This window comes from Uranotaenia lowii, chromosome 3, assembly GCF_029784155.1.
Source record: "Uranotaenia lowii strain MFRU-FL chromosome 3, ASM2978415v1, whole genome shotgun sequence".
NCBI classification, from domain to species: Eukaryota; Metazoa; Arthropoda; class Insecta; order Diptera; family Culicidae; genus Uranotaenia; species Uranotaenia lowii.
In genome coordinates, this window is record NC_073693.1 from 47,132,025 (window position 1) to 47,158,054 (window position 26,030).

General features: G+C 32.5%; 2 protein-coding genes across 9 annotated transcripts in view; one reads left to right on the forward strand and one right to left on the reverse strand.

Annotated features, from left to right (window-relative positions):
* LOC129755635 (EGFR adapter protein-like) overlaps window positions 1-26,030 on the forward strand; it is a 230,159-nt gene that overhangs the window by 100,584 nt on the left and 103,545 nt on the right. The gene's annotated exons all lie outside the window — the stretch shown is intronic.
* LOC129755637 (uncharacterized) lies at window positions 13,903-15,237 on the reverse strand. Its single transcript, XM_055752230.1, has 2 exons — window positions 14,569-15,237; window positions 13,903-14,399 (listed from the first exon to the last, which is right to left on the reverse strand). The coding sequence occupies exons 1-2, from the start codon at window positions 14,959-14,961 to the stop codon at window positions 13,932-13,934; spliced, it is 861 nt and encodes a 286-aa protein (XP_055608205.1). The 5' UTR covers window positions 14,962-15,237; the 3' UTR covers window positions 13,903-13,931.

A 26,030-nucleotide genomic window follows, 5' to 3' on the forward strand; every position in this document is an offset into this window, starting at 1 on the left:
GAAAAGATATGACCAGATTCTATGTGAAACAGACTTTTTACGTAGATTAATACAATATAATCAAGTAAAAGTTTTCAAGACAAAATTCAAAAAGAAAATCTCAATTTCTGAAACAGGATTGTTTATAAATTTTAAATTTAAAAAATTGTAAATGAAAAATTCAAACTAAGGTTCAGTATAAAATTAAAAGTAAAATATTGATAAATAATCGAAATTATATTTAAAAAATCAATCACATGATCACATGCTTGAAATGTTGAAAAGAGTATCTCCTCTCGATATTGCTTTCTGCAAATAATGAATTAAAGCGTTTGCAGAATTTATATAAAAATTATCAAATGTTCAGAATTTATATTCTGAAACTCCTATCATATTTCATTTCTCTTTTAATAAACCAAAAATGGTTTGAACGAATTTAGTTTTTCTTATTTAACTTTCAAAATCAAGAAAAATTAAGCAATTAAAAAATGTTTACGCAAATTAAGAATCAAGCGTTTTGAGATATAAATAGGAACAGGATCATATATAGGTTGTTTCAGTCAATTATGAGCCGCCAATTTGTTTAAAGTTATGAGCGTATATGAAAATTATGATTTTTTTTAAATACTTTAATCTTTTTAACAATTTTGACATTAAATATTAAAAATTAATTTTGGATGAACCGTGTTCTAATTTTTTTATCATAAGGCTGCTGCTGCTGATTTGGTTTGGCCATCCGGTGAAAAAGACGAAAATGGCTCAGGAAGCGCAGATTTTTAAAACTGCTACTGGTGATTGTTTATTTTTACTTTGTCTTCCGATGGAAAAAGACGGAATGGCTGCTGCTGATTGTTTTTTTTTTGGTTTCGTCTTCCAGTGGAAAAAGGCGGAATTGGCTCAGGAAGCGCAGATTTTTAAAGCTGCAGCTGCTCATTGTTTGTTTTAATATTTCCTTCCGGAGGAAAACGATGGATTGGCTAAGGAAGCGCAGATTTTTAGGACTCCTGCTACTGATTGTTTGTTTTGATTCCACCTTCCGGTGGAAAAAGACGATCAGAATGGAGGTAGGCTAAATGTTTCCATTTAGAAAAGAGGTGAGAAGGAATGAAGAGATGGGATTAAGGATATGAAGGAAAAAAATCTAATTGATTAAAAATCAAATTAAATATAAGTTGTATTCGGCAACCTTGAAAGTAAATAAAATAAAATAAATTTTAATGGCAACAAGAGGCAAAACAAACAAAACAAAGTGAGTCATTGATCGATTCTTGTGAGTGATAGTCGTGTTTGATAGAGTCTCTGAGTTAAGTTTCACAAGAATCTTAAAATCACGACAGCCAAGTAAATGCAATGAGTACAATTATAACCATAATAAAATGTCAAAAATTCTACAAGTTTTTTCTCGTTCCAATTATTCTGAACGAATAATGTTATTCAAGAAATGACATATTGTAAAGCATGCAGTTGTTTGTGGAAACGAAACTTCCCAACTAGCATGAACAAACCTCGAGACCAGCAGCAAGTTCAAAATATCCATCTCGCAAAAGGACTTAAACTAGGTCAGTTTTCTTCACGGCTCGCTTTGATTCACAAAACACCACAAGATTTTCGGTAATCACCTCAAAACAACAACACAAAAAGTAACCGCAGCTATCATTCCAAATAAAGCAAACGAGAATTCCAGCTGCGTTGAAAATTGGATTTTCACCGTTGATCTGTTCATCTCTCGGCTCAAGTAAGTGTAGGAGCAAAAATCAAACGTTTCGACCCGCATTGTTTGTTACATCTTCATGAAATGGTGAAGCTGTTCGTTAAACTTTTTTCCTCAATTTTAATCGACTTGGTTTTCTTTCGTTGCTTCTGGTTCGAGTTTCATCCTTTAATTTAACCGACATTATACTGGGCAAAAGTATATGCCGACGATCGTTCGAATGTGTGCTGGTTGATGTATGTGTCCCAAAAATGACGACAATGAGTATTACCGAATACCAGAGTCGATTTCCTCCAGTCAGAGAACTTTTTTTTCCGGCTACCATTCTTTGTTTGTGTTCCTTTGAATTTGTAATTAAAACAAATGCGAAAGAGTAATTGAATTTACGATAGGCAGCTTGATTTTTACGTTTATGAACTTGAAGCTTCTCTTCTCCCATGGGCCTGGCAGTTCGGAAGGGTAATTGAATTTTGTGCTTCCTGGCTTGTGTGGGTACTCATTGATAATAATGCTTCAGGCATATTATTTTGCGGTGTGCAGTGCTTCTCATTTAAGAGTAGACTTCCTGAAAATGGAATCGCAAAAAGCAGATAAATGGGCGGCTTTGTTTCGTTTGGGTAAAATTGTGTGATTTTTATCATTTTTTCATTTTTGTTTTTTTTTCATTTTTGTCATTTTTGTCATTTTTGTCATTTTTGTCATTTTTGTCATTTTTGTCATTTTTGTCATTTTTGTCATTTTTGTCATTTTTGTCATTTTTGTCATTTTTGTCATTTTTGTCATTTTTGTCATTTTTGTCATTTTTGTCATTTTTGTCATTTTTGTCATTTTTGTCATTTTTGTCATTTTTGTCATTTTTGTCATTTTTGTCATTTTTGTCATTTTTGTCATTTTTGTCATTTTTGTCATTTTTGTCATTTTTGTCATTTTTGTCATTTTTGTCATTTTTGTCATTTTTGTCATTTTTGTCATTTTTGTCATTTTTGTCATTTTTGTCATTTTTGTCATTTTTGTCATTTTTGTCATTTTTGTCATTTTTGTCATTTTTGTCATTTTTGTCATTTTTGTCATTTTTGTCATTTTTGTCATTTTTGTCATTTTTGTCATTTTTTTCATTTTTGTAATTTTTTGTCATTTTTGTTCATTTTTTTCTTTTGTTATCTTATTTCTGTGATTTTTACCTTTAACCTTTCAATTTCAATTCTTCGATTTCCATTAAAATTTTAATTTGATCTGTCAGAGTTACTCAAAAAATGTTTTGAGCAGCACATTTCAGGTTGACACGAAGTAATAAACAGCTGCCAAGTCCTGTAACATCTCCATTCTTTGTTGCCTAGAGTACTTTCTCTGAGTCCACACACAGAGGCAAAAACCTTTAATTAAATTTCGATCTGCCGAATAAACAAGACCAAATGGTTATTTCATATGTCCCGCTTTATAGGTCACAGTCGGTAAAAAAAATCCGCCCTCGGATTCAAAGTTGAACTCATGAGCGACAGCTTGTGCTCCACCTCAAAAGTAGAAACAAAGAGTATGAACGACGCGCTTCATGAAAAATTTCGGCTATATCGTTTTAATGATAATGATGTTAATTCCATTGCAGCTGCTCGTCAGTCAGCCAGTCACTTCTTCTGGCAGGAAGAAAATTTCGAGCCCGAAAAGGATGGTTTCAAGCAGACCACCGAATGTAACAATTTCTCCACGAATGAAAACCATCAATTTCGAGTGCAAAAGGAAAATTTTCGCGGTACCGATTTTGCATGGATGCATCACTGGCTGGATGCAACGCTACCTACACGTGTGTGGCGAGAATTTCATTCAAATTTCACGTTTGTTTTCTCTCTTTAAAACCCTCAGCCCACATTTGAGTTCAATTCAGAGCAGGGAAAGCATTTCTTCTTTCAAGTTGAAGCTCCCTAGAAGGAAAAAAGCGAAACGAATTTGCGCACCTCGACGACTGCGTATTCTCTATAGGTATTTTGGGTTTTGGGTTTGCATACCTACGTTTATATTTCATCTCGGCTCTCGGGTGTGATGTTAGCTTTGATTTTCTGGTTGCAAGTTTCCTGTGGAACACGGATTGGTTTAGGATTCTTGTAAGCGTGTTAGCATTCAGGGATGCTAACAGGAAAATATAGGAATATTCTGGGAAATTTGTTAGCATAAAAATATTAAAAACTTATTTCTGAATATCGGTTTTAAGCACGAACAGTGAATAAAAATTTTAGAAGGCAAACAAAATATCTAAGGTAAAAACTTGAAAACCCAAATTTTTACTCGTCACACAAACTATTTTTTAGTATTCTAGGAAAGGCAATAGTATTAGTTATCTTAATTTTACCGCAATTTCGTTCTAAGGCACCTTTACAACAAGGTTTCTGTTGAAACTCACCCTTTTGAAATATGGAAATAAACGATTGCGTATTCAACAGATTTACAATTTTTTTCCACTTTTTGTTTACGCGGTTTCTCTAGTTTTCTATTGACTGGGAAACTACTGAGCCGTTTGGCATGAGAACTCGCTTTAACCACTATTTCAAATAGACGCGCCGTATTTTATTTAATTATAATTAAGATGTAAAACTAAAGCAAATGACTTGAAAATGATAAAAGAAGTGTTATAAAATTTAAACATATAGGGTGCATTAAAAAAATTGAGAAAGAAATGAAATTTTCCCGGAAAACATACATGTTTTCTTCGTCAGAATGAGAAGAAGCAAAAAAGATCACTTGTAGATTTTTTATCAGCAACAAAAAAAATCATATGATATGAGTTATGAATATTTGAAACTATTCAAATACTTTTGTTGATTTTCGTTGAGTGAAAAGTTCGTTTCGTAAAAAAAACTGGGCTTGTTATTAAACTGGAATAAGATAGAGCTAGTAGGGGAGATAAAGGCATAATGGCCACCTTCAGGAAAAAGCTTATTTAACCATAGAGAACATTGTTTCGTGTTCAGACACTCAAATAGTCTATTGTCTAATTGGATGGAACTTGAAAAAGTAGATAAAAACGTTTAAAAATGCATTTTAAAAATTTTTGCCGAAAATTTTTTTTGCCGAACTCGAGTCTACTGATTATCTCTCCGACACCTTACCAATAGGCCAAATCGACAGATGAAACAAGTCAAGCTGTAGCTCTATTATTCAGTTGACTTCATCGAGTTTAATTCGCTGCTAGATTATACGGCAGAAAACGCTCATCTTACCCTGATTAAAAGTGCTCTGTTCGCCCCAGGTCAACAAATTTCAGTAAAAACGCGTTTAAAAATTGATTAAAGTGAAAAATCAAACATTTTATGATGATGAAAATGTGTGTACATTTCAGATCAAGATGATTTAAAGGTCATTAAAGCTTATTTGGTGGTGCTCAAAAATTATAATATTTTCGTCACTTGAGAACCTAGCTGGTTATTATTAATTATTTCTGAAAAGATGAAAAGGATATTTCTTTATTGGTGATAAATTAATACTATAGGTAGTAAACAAATCCCCATGAAAATTGGTTTAAGAAAATACGTACTTTTGTAGACAAAAGGAGTGCTTATTATGCCCTGGGTGCTCGTTATACCCTTATCTCCCCTAATAAGTGTTAGTTTCAGCAAAAAAAGAACAGAAGATTGTATTTTTTTAAGAAAATATCAAAAAATTTAGATAAATTTAGTAAAACCGAATTCAGGTCGACAATTTTATAGCTTTGAACTGGACAAAGTTTTGAAAATTTGAACTTAAAAACTTATAACTTTACAAACTTTAGAAATGATCAACCTGAGATTTTTTTTTTAATGTCTTTATCATAGAGAAATCAACCTGAGATAGCTGAGACTTCAATTAAGATGTTCAAGGAAAAATAAAATGGAAAGTGGAAAAAAACTGTATGCAGATAATGGAAATAGGGAAAGTTTTATATGCGAAAACATCACAAAAAGCAACGAAAACAAAAGTACGAAATATTTGATGGATAGCTAGGACACCTGTTAAAGCTTAGTAAATTTAAAAATGGAAAACTTTCTTTTTGTGATAACTAATTTTCTAGTGATCGGAGATGCAAAAGCGTTTGATTGCCTGTAAAAAGTACTATAATGTCTATTTTTTGCAAAACTTATAACAAACGCATTTCCGAGATATTTAAGATGCAAAAGAAGAAGACAAAAATAATTATGCACAGTTCCTTTCAAAATCCATCATTATGCAATTGAAAGCTTATAAAACCGTTGTTTATACCAATTATTCCTATCTGTGAGTGGTGAAAAAGTATAAAAACACTGTCAAGAAAGTTCAAACCAAGTGTTGGAGGGGCATGATGGAAAACTACGATTAAAGATCATCAGGGAGGTCAATACTTAAATCAGAATTTTAAATAATAAATGAACGAAAAACTATGTGCAGATCTCTGAAATGTCTTATTTTTCTCTGAGAGGCTAGAAGTGTCAATCAGCAATCAGTCAAACATCAAACAACAAATTTCTGCTAGTTCCAGAGCTCGAAGTTGTTAAGCCAGTGCCAAGGCATTGCCAAGCCAGTGTGACAGATGAGTTTTGATGGACGACCAAACTTATGAAAAAAAATTCTACGAAATACGATGGTTGAATCCTGCAACATCTCTGCTTATTTCAAGGTCCCTAGCATAATCATGTTTTATTTGTTGATGGTTTTGTTAAAAATATCATAACTCCGCAGGACTCTGCTCCTGTGGTTAAAAAAAGCTAAATTTTCGTGACGAAAACTTTGGTTAACGATTATTTCAAAAGCTCAAAAAGAGAAGTCCTATTTGATAACTTCGTTGCCTACGATCTCAGCCAATCGATTTAACTTTTAATTAAATCTTTTTATGATATTTTTAAAGTTTCGGCAGATTTTGTGTGCTGAAATTCCAGTGAAAACGTGTTTTAGTTGCACAAAAATAATCAATTCTTGTTGAATTCGAAACCGCTTAATCCACCAATTTGTCCTCAGTTTCTTTTAAATAAGAAGTATTGGTCGAAATAGTAGCATAAATTAAAGAAGAAGGATGCAGTCATCTAAAAAATAGATTAGACGAAGTAATAAAGATAAAAACTGATCAATAACATAACTGTAAAAAGTGTGCGCCGATCGATGGGATAAACCAAGAATAAAGTATAAACATTTCTTAAAAAAACAATAAACCTTTTTTTCAAATTTTCCACTGAAGATATGAATTTTATTTCAAGATATTAAACCCGAAATCTGGGTTATATCCGGACAAATTTGGTCGAAACCCATGGTTTACTAAACAAACATTAAGAAGAAGAATACTTGAAGAAAAATTTTCATCGAAACATTCCAGAAAATTCAAAATCATATTTTTTGATTCCAAGAAACCATTCTTGATTATTTTTATTAAACTAGCAATTAAAGTTACGTTATTGAATGAAATAAAAATATAGGAACTCAATTTCAGCTTTTGCTTGATTTTTCAAATGAAGTAAATATATCCGGGCTTTTTCAACCAAATCCGAGCAACCGAGCTGTACCGAACTTTTTCCAAAGTTTGTGTCGGATATCCGGGCAAGTCCGGATAAAACCTGACAATCTGGCAAGCTTAATCAAAACCTAATCTAAATGTCAATGGCATTATTATTAACCTTTTGTGTATACTTTTACTAAATTACTACATTGATTATTCTACTACAGATCCATTTTTGTTGACTCGGGAGTGGAACTTTGATAAACTTTTTAAATTTCAAATCATTTGTTTGAATTTTTAGACACACTTCAGTATTTTTTTTCTGTGTAAAAAGTTCCATTGCGATCAGTTTTTGTCATTCAATATCCCAATAAATTCGTTTGATCACGTCACTTTGTAATCATTTATGAAGTTGGTCATATATGGATTTTTTAATAGATCCGATTTATAGTGTATCTAATTACTTTTAGATCACGAATCAACTTCGGAGACACATTTTCATTATTTTCCATGGGAACAAAACAAGTTTCAGCCCTTGGCAAAGATGTGAAGTTTGTAAAAAAAATCCTTTGAATATTTTCATTCAAAACTCTTAATGAATGCGAATGAATACGAATGCGTACGAAAAATTGCTTTATCAACTTAATTTCGCGGTAGTGTTGAAATTTTCATAAAAAAAAAACTTGACTTGCACTCACGAATTCCTTACGGTCGCCATAGAAGGGGAAAATAAGGCACCGCTGTTATCCATAAGCTCAAACAATACGAGATTTCCGGAGTACGTCGTGCCTTATTTCGACATAAAATGGACCAATTTATCAAAGTTGCCGAAAAAAATTCTGTGTTTTCGAGAAAAAAAATTCTGACTTCCTGTGATTTTACACAAAAATTCTGTGATAGTTTTCTGTAATGCTATTTCCTTTAATTTCATTGAAAATTCATGATAAATTTGGTCTTTTTAACATTTAAGTTGAGTATAATCAATCAGAATTGCCAACCCTATCATATTTTACTGAATTACAAAGTAAAATCTAAATCTTATATTGGCCAAAAAAATTATAATTTTAGAAATCCTTACAAAATGCAAAAATTCTGTGAAATCTGTGAATTTTCCAAAATTCTGTGTTCTGTGACACAGATTCTGTGATGAAATTTTGCTCAAAATTTTGTGCAATTACAGATGTTTCTGTGATTTCGACAACCTTGCAATTTATCAGATGTCATATTCATGAGTCAATCGATGGGTCGTTTTTCATTTCTTATAATATTATTTGATAAACACATTTAAAGTTTTAGAGTAGTTGTGCGCAGTGTTTCGAGAAGTGTGAAGAAAAAATTTATATATCTAACATTTGGTCTTCAATATATTGAAATTTTATGAATTAGTTATAGCAAATTGGTCACCCTATCAGTCTATCAAAAATCTTATATATAAAAATGGAGGCGTTTTCTTTGTAACACCATCACGTATGAATGGTCGGTCGTAATGAAGTGAAATTTGGTATCCGATGGTTTTTCAGGCCTGAGATGGTTTGTAGAATAGTTTCGAGATTATTACTTTTTTATGGAAGGGGGGATCCTATACAAAATCAACTAGAAAAGGGACAAAACTCGAAAAACTTGAAGACGATTTTCATGAAAACTGATTCACGAGCACGAAGAAGTTCAACAGCTGTAAAAATTTTTCAACGATTTATTGAGTAACAGGTAAAACGAAGTTTACCGGGTCAGCTAATAAATTTATAAGTTTCAATCTAGGGGAGGAAGACTGAAATTCGCTGTATTGTTTTCTGTATCGTTTTTACTGTTTGTCAAAAAACCAGCAATTGTTGAAAAGATTTGTAGTCGTTCAAATTTTAACTTTAGATTATCAGTTTTGTGTAGCGAGTCATGTAACTCAGTTGTTTAGGTGCTACATTTACGTCTTCTGAGTTAATTGAGAAACCTTTTTTAACATAATGATTAATCTCATAAACAGTTATGTACCTTCAAAATTTAAAAGACGGTCCAACAGCTCTAAACAGCCTGTCTGGTTTAACAAAGATTTGAAAAACTTACAAAATAGGAATCAAATTACAAATCATCAAAATTATATAAATTTATGCAACCAGCTCATTTCATGTAAAAAATGTTCTTTTAAAAAATACAATCTTAAAATTGAAAAAGAAATTAAACAAAACCCAAAAGCGTTCTTTGGCTATACCAGAATGCAGATGAAAAATTCAAACTTTCCTACTCAGTTGACACTTGACGGAAGCATTGGAAATAATCCACTGGAAATTTCTAACTTAATTGCAACTTTTTTTCAAGAAGTATACACTTTTTTTACTGATATTGACCGAGATAGAGAATACTTTTCAGTGATTCCAGATTTAGCTTGTGACATTCAAGTAAATGAAATTGAATACAAGAATGTTTTCGAAGGACTTAGAAAACTTGATGCTTCTAAAGGAGCAGGGCCTGATGGACTTCCTCAATGTTTCCTTAAAAACTTGCCGGCTGAATTGACCGAGCCTCTTCTGATGCTTTCTAATATGTCATTTAATTATAGAAAATTATTCAAATTTTGGAAAAATCTTTTTTAATTCCGATTTTAAGGTCCGGAAAAATCAGATGTACGAAATTATAGAGGAATAGCTATTTTGTCTTGCATCCCCAAGCTCTTTGAGTCAATAATAAATGAAGAAATTTATCAACAAGTAAAAATATTATAACGAGTAAACAACATGGTTTCTTTAAAGGACGCTCTACAGCATCAAATCTTCTCAAATTCGTTACATACATACGTTATCAATTCTCTGAGCAAAGGCTTTCATGTTGAGGCTATTTATACCGACTTTAGCAAAGCCTTTGATCGCATTAACATACCCCTTTTAATCTTCAAATTTAAAAAAAAAATGGCTCTCATCCAAATCTTCTCTCCTGGTTACAATTATATTTAACCAAAGAAACACAAATCGTTCGTTTCCAAAACGAATTATCCCGGTACTACTTCTCCTACATAATGAAATGTTGCAGGGTAAAGTATGGTGTACGTTAATAAGTTTCCTCGCAAAAAAGCTCTTTCGCTCTTTTGAACATCTGTAAATTTTCTTCTCACTTCTCTATCCATCTTTATAAATTTCAGAACTACATACATTTCACCGATATGCTGACAAATAAATTTACAAAACGAATTATCCAAATTTGTAGTTGTGACCTCTGGTGTGCCTCAAGGGTCTCATTGAGGACCTCTCCTTTTCATACTGTTCGTTAATAACATTTCCTTTATTCTTAAACGGATTGAATACCTAATATACGCCGATGATATTCAACTATTTCTGAAAATAAAAACAACCGAAAATGTTGAAACATTTAACAAAACGAAATAAATTTTTTCTTTGAATGGTGCAACAAAAGTTTACTTCAATTGAATGTTAAAAAATGCAACTCTGTATCATTTAGCAGAAAGCAAAGTTACCCCATCATTGAAACAAAATTAGGCAATCAACCAGTACAAAAATGCAAAATTGTAAGGGATCTCGGCGTCATACTGGATTCAAAACTCACGTTTGTAGAACATCAGAACAATATCATCAATAAAGCAAATTGCATGCTAGGATTTGTAAAACGTTTCAGCAAACACTTTCAAGACCCATACACCATAAAATCACTTTATATATCCTATGTTCGTTCGATACTGGAGTATTGTAGCATCATATGGAATCCTTATTCAAATATTCACGAGCAACGTCTCGAATCAGTTAAAAAACAATTTTTGTTATATGCGCTACATAAATAAATTGGACCACTTTTCCTCTGCCATCGTATGAATCTCGTTGTAAGCTTATTGATATAGAACCTCTCAGTAAACGCAGAGAAATTTCCCAAATTGCATTTGTAAATGATGTTGTTACACAAAGAATAGACTGTCCTGAATTACTTTCAAAACTAATTTTTTACGCACCCTCCCGTCCATTAAGAAATAAACATTTGTTCTACATTAAACTTTACGACAAAGACTATGCAAAACATCAACCTATTAATCAAATGATGTACAAATACAATTTACAAAGTGAAATTATAGACGTAGACGTAGCGATGAAAAAAACACAATTAAAAAAGGCATTCAAAAACAACTTGATAGAACAACAAAATAGCTTACATTAGTTTTAAGTAGTTTTAAGTATTGTAGTCTACATAGTTTGACTTAATAAAAAAATAAAAGATGTTCAGAAAAAAGGAAAACCAGTAAGAAATTGCTCTAAAACTCTTTCCACTTTTTTCAATGTGGAAAATTATTCGTGAATATTTTTTCTTTTTATTAGTGTTGCAAAACATTCCATAATTTTGATAAAATGATTTAGATTTTTTTCCAACCGATCGTTGTTTTGCAGTTCTAAATATTAATTCAAAAAGTTCGATAACAAAACTCGGCTTTTTTCATTGATTTTTTTTGTATCGAACCTAAACATGGATAACTAGTTTAGCATCTTGTTTGGAGATTCTGAATTTCTTAGAAATAAAATATCACCTTCAAAATGTATGTTTTTAGAAAAAGCACTTATGTGTGAAGATAAACTAAATAGACGTATTTGACATAAGCTCTGAATTTTTTTAATTTTCTTTTTTAGATACGAAAAAAGACGAAGAAATCAAATATTTTCACATTGAGACATTGTATTTGTACTTAGTTAGAAAAATTTTAGGAAACGATTAAAAAAAAGGAATAATTAGACGGTTAGGGTCATGTAGTCTCGGATTACTATTTTGGCTGTATCTTCAAAACTTCCAGACCAATTTTCATAAATTTTACTATTTTGGAATCATCTACATGTTCACTATCTATTTATTAAATTTATTATTAAAATTTATTAAAATTTTCATGGCGTCTGAAAATTGAACCGAAAGACAAAATCACAAAAAAGGAGTTGCTTATTTTCAAAAAATATCGTGATCATCACGGTTCAAATAATGAAATTTCACTATAACAGCTAAGTTTTTGCTAATTTAAAGATTTATCTAAAGAAATCAAAATTTCTAGTTTCCAACGCAATACGCCAGAAAGGAAAAGTTTAAGTAAAACTGGAAAATCAGTGGTTTTTTAATTGAGAACCATTGTTATTTTTACTGATTCATCAGCTAATATTCATGAAGCTAAAAAAAAAAAAAAAAAAGATTTATTCTGTAAAAACATCAAAATCAATAAAAACAATATTAAATTTTATTTTGGTGTGATTTTTTATCACATGAAGAACTGCGAAAAAACATAATGAGAGATTCCCGGAGTACGCCGTTTCTTATTTCGACGTAAAATGAACCAAATTTACAGATTTCATATTCTTGAGTCAATCGATGGATCGTTTTTCTATTCTAAAAATATTATTAGACTAATTAGACTGATTAAAAGATTTAGAGAAGTAGTGTGCAGTGTTACGAAATGCGTGAAGCAAAAAATGATATATTTACCATTTGATCCTCAGTATGTTGAAATTTTATGAATTAATACTCAAATTTGTCACCCTTTATTTAAAATAAATTTTTCGCTATTGATTAGAAATAAATGTAATTGAACAGAAAAGCTATTCAATCAAAATTTCATAATCCTCATAAACTTATATTTATGAAATCAAATTTCAAAAACTTTCCAGGAATTATTCAAAAAACCAGCTGTGGTCTGTAAAATCAAGTACTTTTATTATCTGAATATGAGTTCTTAATTCATCTGAATTCATACCAATCACTTTTTATCAAAACGACTTCAAAAAAATGAGTTATGTTTGTTGCAAAACACCCATTTTAAAAAAAGTTATGTTATTTCTCAAGACCACAAAAGCATAATCATATTTAAAAAAACATCTGATAGCAAACATTTGGACGATTGAAAATGATACTGTTTATGAAAACGGTTTAGTTTTTGATTTTATATCCATAACAATAATCCGGTTCTATATGACCCTATACGGCTAATTGTCCTTTTTTTTGCTGGGTGACTTTGGTAACCTTATTCAAAAAATGAGTAATTGTAGAACTTTTTATTTTAGGAAAAATCAGAATATTTCATGTTTCTAGCATCAACCGTTCCTGAGATATCGCATAAAGAAGGTACAGTTCGAGTCATACAGACCCTCATCGCAAAGGAAGGTTAATCAAGCTAAGCTAAAAAAAACTACCTGACATGCACTGAGGGTTCAAAAAAATATAACTTTGGATTTTGAACATTCCTTGGTTTTTGTAGTGCATTTCCTTTCAGCAAACCATAAACCTAACTTCCACCTCAGAAAAAAAAATAATTCGGAGAAAAAATAATTAAATAAGCGTTTTTGATGTTTAACCGTAGAATGAAAGAAAAACGTAAAAAACTGCTTTAAATAGCTAACGAGTCTGTTGATTTATAAAACCTTCGTTAAAACATTTCGTGAAATTCTTTGAAGCTCTAGCAAGCAAGGTTGCCATTTTCAAGTTCTTTGAAATGGATTTAAAATTTTTATGTTAAATTTGTACACTTCCCACATTAAATAATTAGCTTCCTTTAATGTTAGCGAAAAATTAAGCTCAAAAGTAAACTTAATTTCAAACTGATTTGCGTTCACACTGATGCTGAAAAAAGTACTCACTCACTATCTGAAAATAGCATGGGCAGTTCAAATTCAATGTATTAAACTGAATGAACGATATTTTTCAACCTAATGGATCATTCTTCCAAAAAAAAATTTTTTTTGGTAAGCATGGGATTTGTAATAAGATTTTATATTTTTTCTCGGTAAATTTTCTAGAGAAACCTTCTTAGTTGTTTAATGTCAACAAATTTATTTCAGAAAAAAATTAAAAGCACTAGCTATACATTCGCACACAATGCCGAAACTGCTTCTCGCACCGGGCACTATTGGTCTTAAAATCCTGCAACGAGGGCACACTTTTGTAAATAATCTCTGCTACACTCGGGGGCTCTTCCGGTTCCAGCTGTTCCGCCTGTTCCTCGTCCCGATTTGCATTCACTCTGTCCAGGACCACCTGTTGCATTTTCTGGATGAACGGTTTTATTTTACACATCAAAAGTTTTATGCAACCGGACTGGTCATCCGGGGCTTCCCGCAGCTCGGCCAGGTCCTGCTCTAGATAGTCAGTCAGGTTACCATCTTTGACCGAGTTCAGCAGCGAACGGAACTGCTTCGGAGGATTGTTGAGCAGCCAATCCAGTGGGGACTCCGAGTGCAGGATGCTGCTTGGTTCGTCCGGTTTCGAACTTGCTGCCGGTTGGTCCAGCTGGGCTTTCTTGAAGGTTCCGAAATTTGTTGCGATCTGGATAAAAGTTAAAAAAAGGGAACTTCTAAGTCAAATTATTTACAAGTTTGATCAGTTGAAAATTATTATAATGAGTTAGTTTTCGTGAAAAGCATCAGGACTGTAAAAGACGTAATTCAAAAAAATCGTTTTACTTCGAGAAAAACTAATTTTGAATATCACATACCACATGAGCCACAAAGATCAAAGCATTCATCACCAGGGCCCCCAATTTGCCACCGTCCAGGCCAATCAGCCGGGACACCAGCATCATCATCGAGGCTGCCTGTTGCTGCTGTTGTTGGCTGCTACTAGCATTGGGACCGCTTCCAGTATCAGCTTCCGGTTGTTCCGGTCCCGGTCCTGCTCCCGGAGCTCCTGGGGCAGCCGGATTTCTATTTGCAAACCCTTTGGCCACCAGATTCGCCACATCCGAGATGGTATCGATGCCGAAAAACTTGCCCGCCATTCGAACCCCGTTGCTCAGATCCTGCATCAAATCTCCGGCAACCGGACTCACCAAAGGCAACAGCAATGTGCCACAAATTAACAACAGCAGGATCAAACGTTTCCGGGCCATTGTGAATGTTCCAGGGTACTCTCGGATTCGACAGGATTTTTTTGCGAACTAACTCTTTCCTAGATGATTTCCCTTTTTTTTAGGACATCTAAACTTGGTCCTTTGCCTCTGCCAGCTGGGGACACAAAACAAGTCCCGAGAAACAAGTCCAGAGGCAATGAAAAATGTCCAATTTCACACCACACACACCCAGATTCAGCAGGAATTAGCAGCAGTGATTCGAAGTAGTATCGGATTGCACTGGTTGTTGGAGAATCTGCTGCAAATCTGATACTGTCTGGAGGCGAACTGATTCGGAATCTGTCTCGAGTTGCTGGTGTGGCGAGAAACAAACTTAAAAAAAAGCGCCGCCGCTGCCAGAAGGGCTTTGCTACTTGAAGCATGCATGTAAGCAACAGTGCAGAAAGCAGAAAAAAACGTTGGTACTCCGGAAACCATTTGGAACTTTGTCGCTTGGATTCGTGGATTCGCTTTTTTCCTGGTGCTAAAATAGTGGAAGCAGCAACAGAAAGAGGTACCACATTTGGGAGGGCACTGTGAACTTGCGACAAGAGATTTTCCAACCATGAACAGCGTGCTGGGTCACTTTTTTTAAAAGATGTTTACGGAAAAATGTTTTGAGAGATTGGTATGAATGTTTTATTGAACAGCTTCAATCTTCAATCAATGTTTAAAGCTGAGCAAAAACAGCTCTTTTGAATTTATATGCTACTCTAGAACAAAATATCTCTGAATTCCATCCAAACTTCAGGCTTAATGCAACCTCTTTCCGTAGTCAGATCTAGTTAAAATTTGGAATGTGACCTTCTGATACAGCAATGATCATTTGAAGCCTGAAGTTTGTAAGATTCATTTCACATTTATCATCTTAAACTATTTTGTTTTTTTTCAATTCTACTGTACACTGTGGTTTCCTAAATTTGATTAACCTAGGCTTACCAGATACCTTCATAAAATTCGGAACATTTCATGAAAAAAGCGGGACATTGCCAAAAAAGCGGACATTTTGAATTTTTTTTAAAAACTTCATTTTTATGACTACTCTCATACATACATAAGATAAATAAAATTGGTTTGAAAAGTTGAATTCTAAAGAAAACTTCCATTTTTATAAATTGCGAACACTTTGTCGAAAATGTTGTAGTTCAGAGTAATAAAAAATCCCAAGTTGGAAGAGTGTTTTTATATTTATTTTTAAACAGCCGTCTTTGATCATCTATCAAGTTTATTAAATTAGAATCGTCCATTCATTCATTGTTTGATTGAAAACAGTTTTTTTTTTCGCTTGGTTGTCCTGCTCAATTTTATCCGGAATTTGACTTTTCCTTAAGCTTTACATTCAAGTGATTCTGTCATCATCATTTGGAAGCAACTTAAGTCATAATTTTTCGATAGAAAAATATTAACATCTTTAGAACGTGCTCAAAGAACGTTTAACTGAACCCAGTTGTTATGGTGATGCTAACATAAGCTCGCCAGATTGCCTGGTCTTACCCGGACTTGCTTGAATATTTGACACAAAATTTAGTAAATGTTCTGGTTGCATGGATTTCGAAGAGAAAACCCTGAATTTTGCACAGATTTATTCACTTTTTTTTTCAAAATAGAACAATAAAAAATTAATTACAGTTATTATATTTTTGCATCCAAAAACGTTTTTTTATCAATTTTTATCTAAATAATCATGAACAGTTTTCGGAAGCCTAAAATACGATTTAAAATCTGCTGATGTGTTTTGATATAAAGATATATTTTCAAATGTATTCTTTTTTATTTTTATTGAATAATTCCATAGTTTTGGCCAAATTTGCTCGAAAATTGTCCGAATTTTGGGTTCAAAGTTTTGAAATCAGATGCCTGGATATTGTCTGATTTAAAGATGAAATTGCCCAGATTCGCCCAGTTTGGATATGTCTGGAAAAAACTCTGGCAACCTTAAATGCTAAGAACTAAACGAGTTGTTTAATCTTTTATAATATAAACTTCGAAAAAAAAACTGCTGGAAATTCTTAGGAAAAAAACACACACAAAAAACATTATATTTGAATGATTTTCTGCCTTCCACCAATAAATTCAATTTGAAACTAAATTTAGGTTTGTCCAGTGTAAGTCGGAAAGCTTAAAAAAAGTGTTATCAATTAAATTTTTACAGCCTTATCGGTGAAGGTCATGTTTTAAAAGTAAGAACATTTCTAGTTTTGAGAATCATAAATGGATAAAAGGAGATGAAAAAACAGCTAGGAGTTGAAAATGATCGAGAAGAGATTTTATAAAAAGCGTTTTCATCAAATATGGACCACCTATTTTGAAGATCTACCACAAAAGTTTTCTCAGGAAAAAGCGGAACATTTTGAGAGAAAGGCGAGACGGCGGGACATTTTCTTAAAAAGCGGAAAATGTCCGGCTTTTGCGGGACGAATGCCAATCCAAGATTAACCGTAATCCGCTCTAAAGCATGGGTGGCCGAGATTTTCATCTAAATGTTCTTTTTTTGAAGGCAGCGGACAGCAGAAAATGAATTTGTTTGGGAAATACATCCAGTTATCTTCAAGAACCTATTGGCAACAAGAACCAAATGTGTTTTGACTATTAAAAAGTCTTCGATAAAGACCCACAAATTCATCAAAACATTTTTTTCTTTCGTTGTACATATAGAACAGGCGAATCCATGATGCCATAAGCTAAAAAAGAAATTCATTATCTGCTGCCCGTTAGTTTCAAAATAAGGCTATTTTGGTGAAAATTTTCGCCACCCATGTTCTAGAGTGTGAATATGACACTATTGAATGTTTCGTGGCTTGTAATTTCACTCGAAGTCCAAGAAAAAAAAATCGAAAAAACCCATCTCTGAAACAAAAATTTAGATTCGCTACCAAATGCTCGAAAAAATTCACTTAGTGCCTGGGTAAGTGAGTTAGAAGTTAGAAGGAATACGTTTCACACAAGGATATGATTTTTTTTTTTTTTGTTGTATCAAAACCGTAATTTTCAATAATTAAAGTGCCAAAATTGTTTCTTTCTCAGTACAAGAATCTTTAAAAATGGATTGAAAAGTTAACAGAATTTATAACATTTTGGCATCTTTAAATTTTCAAATATGAAAAACAGAATTTTATTTACGAATTTTCAAAGGTAGCTGTCTTTCGCACTTTTTGTCAATTTGCAATTTCTCAAATTGTTATAAAATTTGAGAAATCGTGTGTTTCATATTTTCAAAACCTAAAGGTATCAGAAAAGGTCGAATTACACCAATTTGCAATACACTTTTCCGAGTTTTTCTATTGAGACTGACAGTTTTTTTTTTCATATAATTTTTTCACTTTTTTATGGTCATAATATTCTAAAAAAATATATAAAAATCTATCTTTTAGGGCTACATATAGCTTCTAGCTTCAGCTTATTTAGACACTAAGGAAATTTTTTAGAGCATTGGGGGGGTGACCTACAGTAAGGTTGTCAGCAAGACCGTATTAAGAAGGAGTGGGGCAATAAGGGCAATTGCACCGGCTCAAGGGGCCCCCGAGAAATATCAAAATTTAAACATTACTTTAAACATACTGCTTAAGGTTAAAGAAAACTAGGAAAGAAAATGAAAATTGAAATTAAAATGTTAAATATATATAACAGGTGAGGAGCCCCTCGAGTAAGCATTACAGAATTTTTTCCACAATTTTTTGGCTGAACTAATTTTGACAATACCTGGCAATATCTGGGCATTTGATCTCGAATTTTCCATCATTAAATCAATCCGGACAAATCTGGAATTCGATGATTATTAGAAACAAAAATCTTTAAGACAGTGTCTAAAACCCCAGAAATTTTTTTATTAAAAACAAGTCTGCAGCATTCAAATCTCTTTTCAAACAAAAAAAATAAATTTGGATAAAACAAGCACAGAAAAAAAGAGCCTAATTAAGACCTTAATTTGCTTTATTTGTCCACTTTACTTTGAATACTCTGGATATCCAAATAAATCCAGGAAAAGAACATACCCTACAATAAATAATACACTACATTTTCTTATTTATTGAATAAAGGAAATATTACAGTACTTTGTAGCGAATAAAGTATTACAGAGAGTCTTCGATTTTGTCACGCAACGATTATGTCTGCCCCAGATTTTGTCACCTTTTTCGACCCGATTTTGTCACAATTTTTTATTTAATTTAAAAAATGTCCTATTTTATACAAGTGTTTTTATTCACGTTTGAACAATAAGGCTGGAACAAATCTCCCCCTCCCCCTTCGAAATTTCCAAAAACCCGAAGGGGGGAATAAATAAAATTTGAAATAATTTATGTGAATTCCAATAAAAGATTCCAGTATCTGAAAAATTACAAGACTAAAAGCAAATTTAAGAAGATGAAAGTTATTTCACCTTTTGTTTTCTTGATTTCATTTAATTATTCGATAAACAATTTATTGATTTATCTATAGGTTTTGTGCAACAACATAGTATGCAATTTTGTTGCATACAAGCTTGCAATTTATTCCAATTTATTTGTTTTTTGCATTATTTTTTATTGTCCCCCCCTCGCGATGTTCCAACTCCGAGTGTCAAAAGAAGGATTTGAAATTTGTTCCGGCCTAATAAAATTGGTTAATACTAGAGATGTACCGAATATTCGGTCGGCAGAATATTCGGTGCCGAGTACCGCCAAAAAACCGTTAAGCCGAATATTCGGCTCACCGAATAGTTGAGCTAATTATTCGGCCGAATAGGCCGAATATTTATTATTTAAAATTTATACAAAAACACAATTCTTAAATTTTTCAACTGATGTTGGATAATTCATTAAATATCCAAAGGTTTTGTTGAAAAACCTTGAAAATCATCAAAAACTTATGGTTTGAGTTGAATATTTTAGATAAATCCGTCTATTTTTCAGCTTTATACTTTGGTTATCGTTTATTCCAAATTTTCTTGATATATCCAGGCTTGCCCATAAACCAAATATAGCATTCGAGGAAAGTTGAATCTAACCGGAATGACCACATTTTTTTTTAAACTTTCTGGATTTTAGAAGTTTTTTTCAGATTCGTTTGCTAAATAAATCAAATGGCTCTTTGAAATTTTTTAAATTTTCTGTTACAAAACGATTTTTAGAGTAAATTGATTCGTAGGATACGATTTGAACACTGCTGTTGTAATTCGATAAGAACTTTAATTTTCAAGTAATTGTATATCTTTTTCCTCTTAAATGACAACTCTATTGATGACATCTACCAAAAATTAGACATTCATCTAATTCGATATAAAAAAGCAATTTCAAATAGCTCAACACCGGTTTTGACCTGTTTTGTCCCAAATTTCACTGGAATCCAATATCTTTTGTGATAAACGTCCTAGAAGCGACAAGTCATCTGTCCTTTTAGCTAATGGTGACATTTTGAAAATCAAAAGACCTTTACTTTAAAAAAGATCTGGTACATCTGGTTGGAAATCATCGACTTCAAAACATGAGGGGCATTAAGATGGCAGAAATAGAAGATTTTTATTAGAAATAACAGTAGAAATAGAAGTACTTCTATTGAAAACTCAACAGAGTATTCGACCGAATATTCGGCCGAATGTTCGTTTGGCCGAATAGTTGAAAAGGTCAATATTCGGTATTCGGCCGTTCGCCGCATACCACTATTCGGTACATCTCTAGTTAATACAATCGAAATAATGAATATCACGACACAACCAATCATCCATATGCTCAAAAAGCTTGTTATTGGACCCTTGGAGCCAAAGGGTTATAATTGCGTAATAGTTTATTTCCAGAAAACAAGCTTTCAAGTGGTTGTGTTATTCAAATTTCCATACATTTTTCGAAAATTTGTATTTTTCTTTCGAACGCAAAAGTAGTTATATAAATGTTATAAAATTATGTATTCCAGTAAGTGGAGGTCAGATGAAGAAATATGGTTTTAATCAAAGATCGAGTAGTTATACGGTTCCACGTTCAAGATACTAATGAACGAGCATTTATTTCCTCATTTAAAAAAGGGTATTCAAGTTCCCTTTTTCCGTTTGCTTTAGCTCTCTTAATCGATGCAAGCTTAGTTAATCTTACTCATTTTTAGGTTAAACACAACAGTAAATAAAACTCTGAAAATCTAAAAAAAGGGAAAATAATTTCCCTGATACGCCCCCGGATGATGACATCATTTATCGAGAAATCTAAAGCATCAGTCCAATCAACTTTGTTGTTGTTGTCTAACATTCGTTCAGTATCATTCGAAATAAGCAGAAGGCATGCTCCCCCAGTTGTCAGTTTTGTTTTTTTTTTTTTCAATGAAAGTTGTTTAGAACAATATATTTTTTTAACTTATTTCAATATCTTATTTTTTTATTAGTCATTGGGATTTTAATCACTGGGGATTATTCATTCTGATAATACCGTTCCAAATAGAGTGTTTTAAGATACATAGCAACCAAATTATATGATATTTCGATGAAAAAGAGACTTCACGCATTAATTATCAACTAAAAGCACACAAAAACAAAACACCCTACACTGTTTTAAAAGACGCAATAATGATGTTTTCTGATGAATTTGCACAGAATAATTAAAAAGTGCATTTTAAAAATCACCCGATTTTGTCACTGTCTCCAGTTTGTTACCCTTAAATGCATCATGGGGGTGACAAAATCGAGGATTCACTGTATTTTATGATATCCCCATTCAAATTTTATCCCCATTGAAAAATGTAACGACTTTTAAGGGGGGATTGATTTACTATTACATAGATTTGTCAAAATTATAAAAATACAGAAATTATCAGTTTTTGGAAGAAAATTGGCAGAAGTTTGAAATAGTGAAAAAAGTGATGAAAACATTTAAAAAAATACATGATAAAACCAGTAAATTTGCTCATTTTGTACGCATAAGTATGGGTATGAGTAATGCAAAATTAATCTTAGTTTTTCAATCATTTTTTTAATTGCGTTGATTTATACACTTATACACATTTTGATTTAAAAAAAAAAGGTAACAGTAGTTGATTAAATAGGATCAAACGACAAAACTGAGTTCCGATATTGAATTTTTATTCCAATTTGAATCTAAGATTTGAAATACTCACTGAAACTTTTCCAACTGATTAAGCCCAAATTTCGTGCTTATGATTCTGGTGTCCATTTTTTAAATTATCCACTAGCTCTACTAAAGGATATACCCTTAATTCAGCATATCTCTCTCTAAATGACCGTTCTTAAATTATTTAAAAAAAAAAATTCACTAAACATGAATATTTCTATATTTTCATTCTTATCTTATTCCAAATTTGTGATTCTGTGTCTTGAAAATTTAATTTCCAATCTCAATTATTGTTTTTAAGGTAACTTTTGTCACATTTAGAGGATCTTTTGACAAATGCTTCTTTATTTTTCTTAGAATTTTTTATGAAAAAAAAAAATTTAATTTAAAGTTTTAATCCGCATTACATTTCAAAAATTTCAACACATTACATGTACAAGATTCCTTTTTTTTTTTTGTTTTAAAAATATGAAAGTAGAATTTGGATTTGAATCACAAACTTTGCAATTCTTGCTTTCTTCTGATTGTTATTATGATTCTCCAATTTGTAATTGAATTTCATTTGTTATTTGATAGTACGATTTTAAGTCAATACCTACTTTGAATTGCGGGTCTGAATAAAATCCAATTTTTGGTTTTAAAATTTCACTGTTTAACTGTCTATATTTCTATGAAATTTGGATTTAATTCTGGTGTATTTTTTTAATTTTAGAGATTCTTTGTCTGAAGTCTTTATGTTATTTCCCAATAGTCATGAGAAAAATATTCATTCTGCTTTCGATGAAGCTCATACGATGTGATGGATAATTAAATAAAAAAGTTTTAATCACTCTCTGTAAGTTTTTCTAATCCAGAAATTTTAGGTTGGGATAATGTATAGATAAATTGTGAATTGCATATTGCATTTAACAACTCTAATCAGCTTTTTCATTTTCGATTAGTTGATTAATTCTTCCGCAATGTTTGCCTCTGATGAATTAACAATTATTATTTGAAGATATCAGACAAAATGATTATTTGAAAGCAATATAACGAACTTTTTACATTTTTTGTATGTTTTAAGTATTGTGTTCTCTGGGACAGAATATGAAAAAAAATATTTTCATAAACCAGACCTACCCCCCCTGAAAATTTTCCCCAAGCCCCCCGATATGTTAATCCATCCATATTTTTTTCTACACGTCTCCGGGCCGGCCAATTTTGGGCTATTTTCTTTAAAAACCTAGCAGATTCCTTGGATATGATTTCAAAATTTACAACCTAAAATTCGGACATTATCTGGGCAAATTTTACCCAAAAAGCCGGAAATACTAAAAAAAAACAACAGGTTAAAAGTAAATATATTTTGATTCTAATTATTTTGTTTAGACTTTCACGTACAAATTTCGATTTTGGACACACACAATAATCAAAAAACTCAGTTTGAGTTTTTCGTCTTATTTTGTAAATTAAGTTGGTAAATCAGGTCAATATTTGCGCATTTTTTAATCAAAATTCAGCAATCTGTCAAGCTAAATCTACAACCTAATTTTTATAAGATTTTAAATAACTTGAAAATAAATCAATGTAGCTAGATAATGTCTGAATATCATATTTGAGTTAAACTACGAGGTGTCCAAATGGGATGAGAAACGGTTTAAGTCAGCAATGTTAAATTTACACTCCTAGAACTCTAATGGGTTTGACAAAAATCGCGGTCGGATTATACTTAATAATGCAAATATTATTGTTATGTTATGAATGACTTTTTCAAATCTTCGATTTCTTTGAACCAAAGAAAAAAATCTAACGCTCAAATCTAGTGTGAAACCTGGGTTAAAATTTAAATTTTTCAATCAATATTACAATTTCTAACTTGAGCTTAAAATCCCTCCCTTTGAATTCAAACAAAATCCAACAAAATTTTTTGATCAAAGGAGAGGGTTTTCGATAAAGGTCCCGTGAGGTGGCAATAGTCGAGTTACTCGATTCCAGGAGTCGCTTTAGGTGAGGAACATCACTTCGGATGAACTTTCGGAATGAACCTCATACGCGGACGAGTTTGGCCGAAACGAACGTGCTCTTTATCAGTGTGCATAGTATGCTCTGAAAAATTGAAGTTTTTGTCTTGCGATAGTCTCTCAAACTATTGCCTTCAATTCTTTTTAAAAACGAAAGCTTTCTTCGGGAAGATATAAATGGCAAGTGCTTTTCGAAAGAATAAGGTCAAATTGGTCTTGGGACCAAGCAGTAAGCCCAAGTAACAGTTTTAGCTTAATTAACAGTCAGCACAACTTCGTTAAAACTATATCATTAATCTTTATAAAAAGCTAATAAACATTCTATGTATCACCAGACTTCAAATACAGCTATAATATGACTATTTGGACCACAAGCGCTTTTATAAAAAAAATAGCTTTATTATGGTCATTATATGGCTAACCAGCTCTAAAACGGTTTTATGAGAGCCATATCGCCAATAGCCAATAGCTCGAATTTGACGTTTCTCTCACAAGCCATATAAGTAGCACTGATCACACTGACATGTCACTTAGAACAAAATTTCGTTCAAATTTTGTCTAAAAGCCTCCTACCACCGACATTGCGAGGCAGCAATTGATCGATATTTATCAAATGTCTGGTTTAATTTTCCAGCCGGGCTATAACATCGCTCGAAGCGCCTCTGGTATCGACATTACTCATTAATTTTTCGAGCAGCCAAAAATCGAAATCGAGTGTCCAGTCAATGTGGTCAGTGTAAGTAGCTCAAATTTGACGTCTATCTCAAACCCAACAAATTTCACGCGTAAGTAGGATGAGTTCCTCACTTCTGAATTGTTAATCATTAGCACAGTAAATGAGGACTGACTCTTTAAATAGAATAAATGGCGGCTTCCGATTAAGTTAAATTTCTCTCTCTGACACAATGAGGGATGAATGACTCCATAGATGTTAAAATCCCAATGATTAAGTGAATATATTAATTTCTGACGCCCCGCCATCTTGGATTTCAAGATGGTATCGAACAGCGAAATGCGAATTCTACTCGTTAAGCCCTTTTACCCAATACCCAATTATGGATGTTTCATGAGATTTTAAGTAATTTACAGCTTTGAAAAACAAAGCGGAAACCGTAATGCTGATAATGATGATGGCGTCAAGCAACATTTTTTTTCTCCTACTAGTTGGGCCTTTCACTCAATACTCATTGTAAAGATACTCATACCGCTTCCAGTGATTGGAAGTATTTCAAAATGTTTATGTATAAATTTTTTATTTAACTTAAAAATAACACAAATTACTTGTCAAAAATGTGTAAAAATGGAAAATCCAATTCAAATATGTGCAAGCCTGAGCATGTCCAGTTTGACATCTTTATCGAGGACTGTCACCTAATTTTATTACGCTTTTTTCACTGCGTGCCTTTATAAAATATGCAAAAAAACCTTGGAGCAAACCTCTTAATTTATGCTTTATTGGAGCATTAATAGAGCATTCAGAACTCTTTCTAAATCACTTAATCAGTATATTAAGGAAGATTGTGATATAGCTCAATTGGCAAGTATGTTGTCTCCTAAGCCGATGTCCACGAGTTCGAGCCCAAGAGTAAACATCGAACACAGTTGTACCGGATAAGTTTATCAATACCGATCTGCCAACTGCAACGTTGATAAAGTAGCGAATGCCATGAAGATGGTAAAACGACTATAATTTATTCGATTAGTATATTAAGTAAAAGCGTAAATAGACCCAGCCGACTGCCCAAGTACCTACAACAACAGTAGTATTTCACATACGCAAAAGCTACCCCCACCAAACATGGTTAGATCTCTCCGGTAGTTAGTTGGTTAGTCGGTACGAAACGGCCTCAACCATTGTAAAGTAAAGTGTCGTTTGCTGGAAATGACGAACGGCTGGGCTCAACTTGGCTCAACTCGATTCGACTCAGGCTGCTGGATGGCAACAACAACATCTGACAAAACGACGACGACGATATAAGGACTAGATTTATCCATCTGCCCTCGAGTGGAACCGAGTTCCTAGAGTAGTGCGGAAATGTGA

Bases quoted from the DNA above. Each gene is read 5' to 3' on its own strand.
- LOC129755637 (XM_055752230.1), bottom strand. From the start codon at position 14,961: ATGGCCCGGAAACGTTTGATCCTGCTGTTGTTAATTTGTGGCACATTG. The intron at 14,400-14,568 runs GTATGTGATATT...ACTTTTATCCAG, and splicing joins TGATCTTTGTGGCTCATGTG to ATCGCAACAAATTTCGGAAC.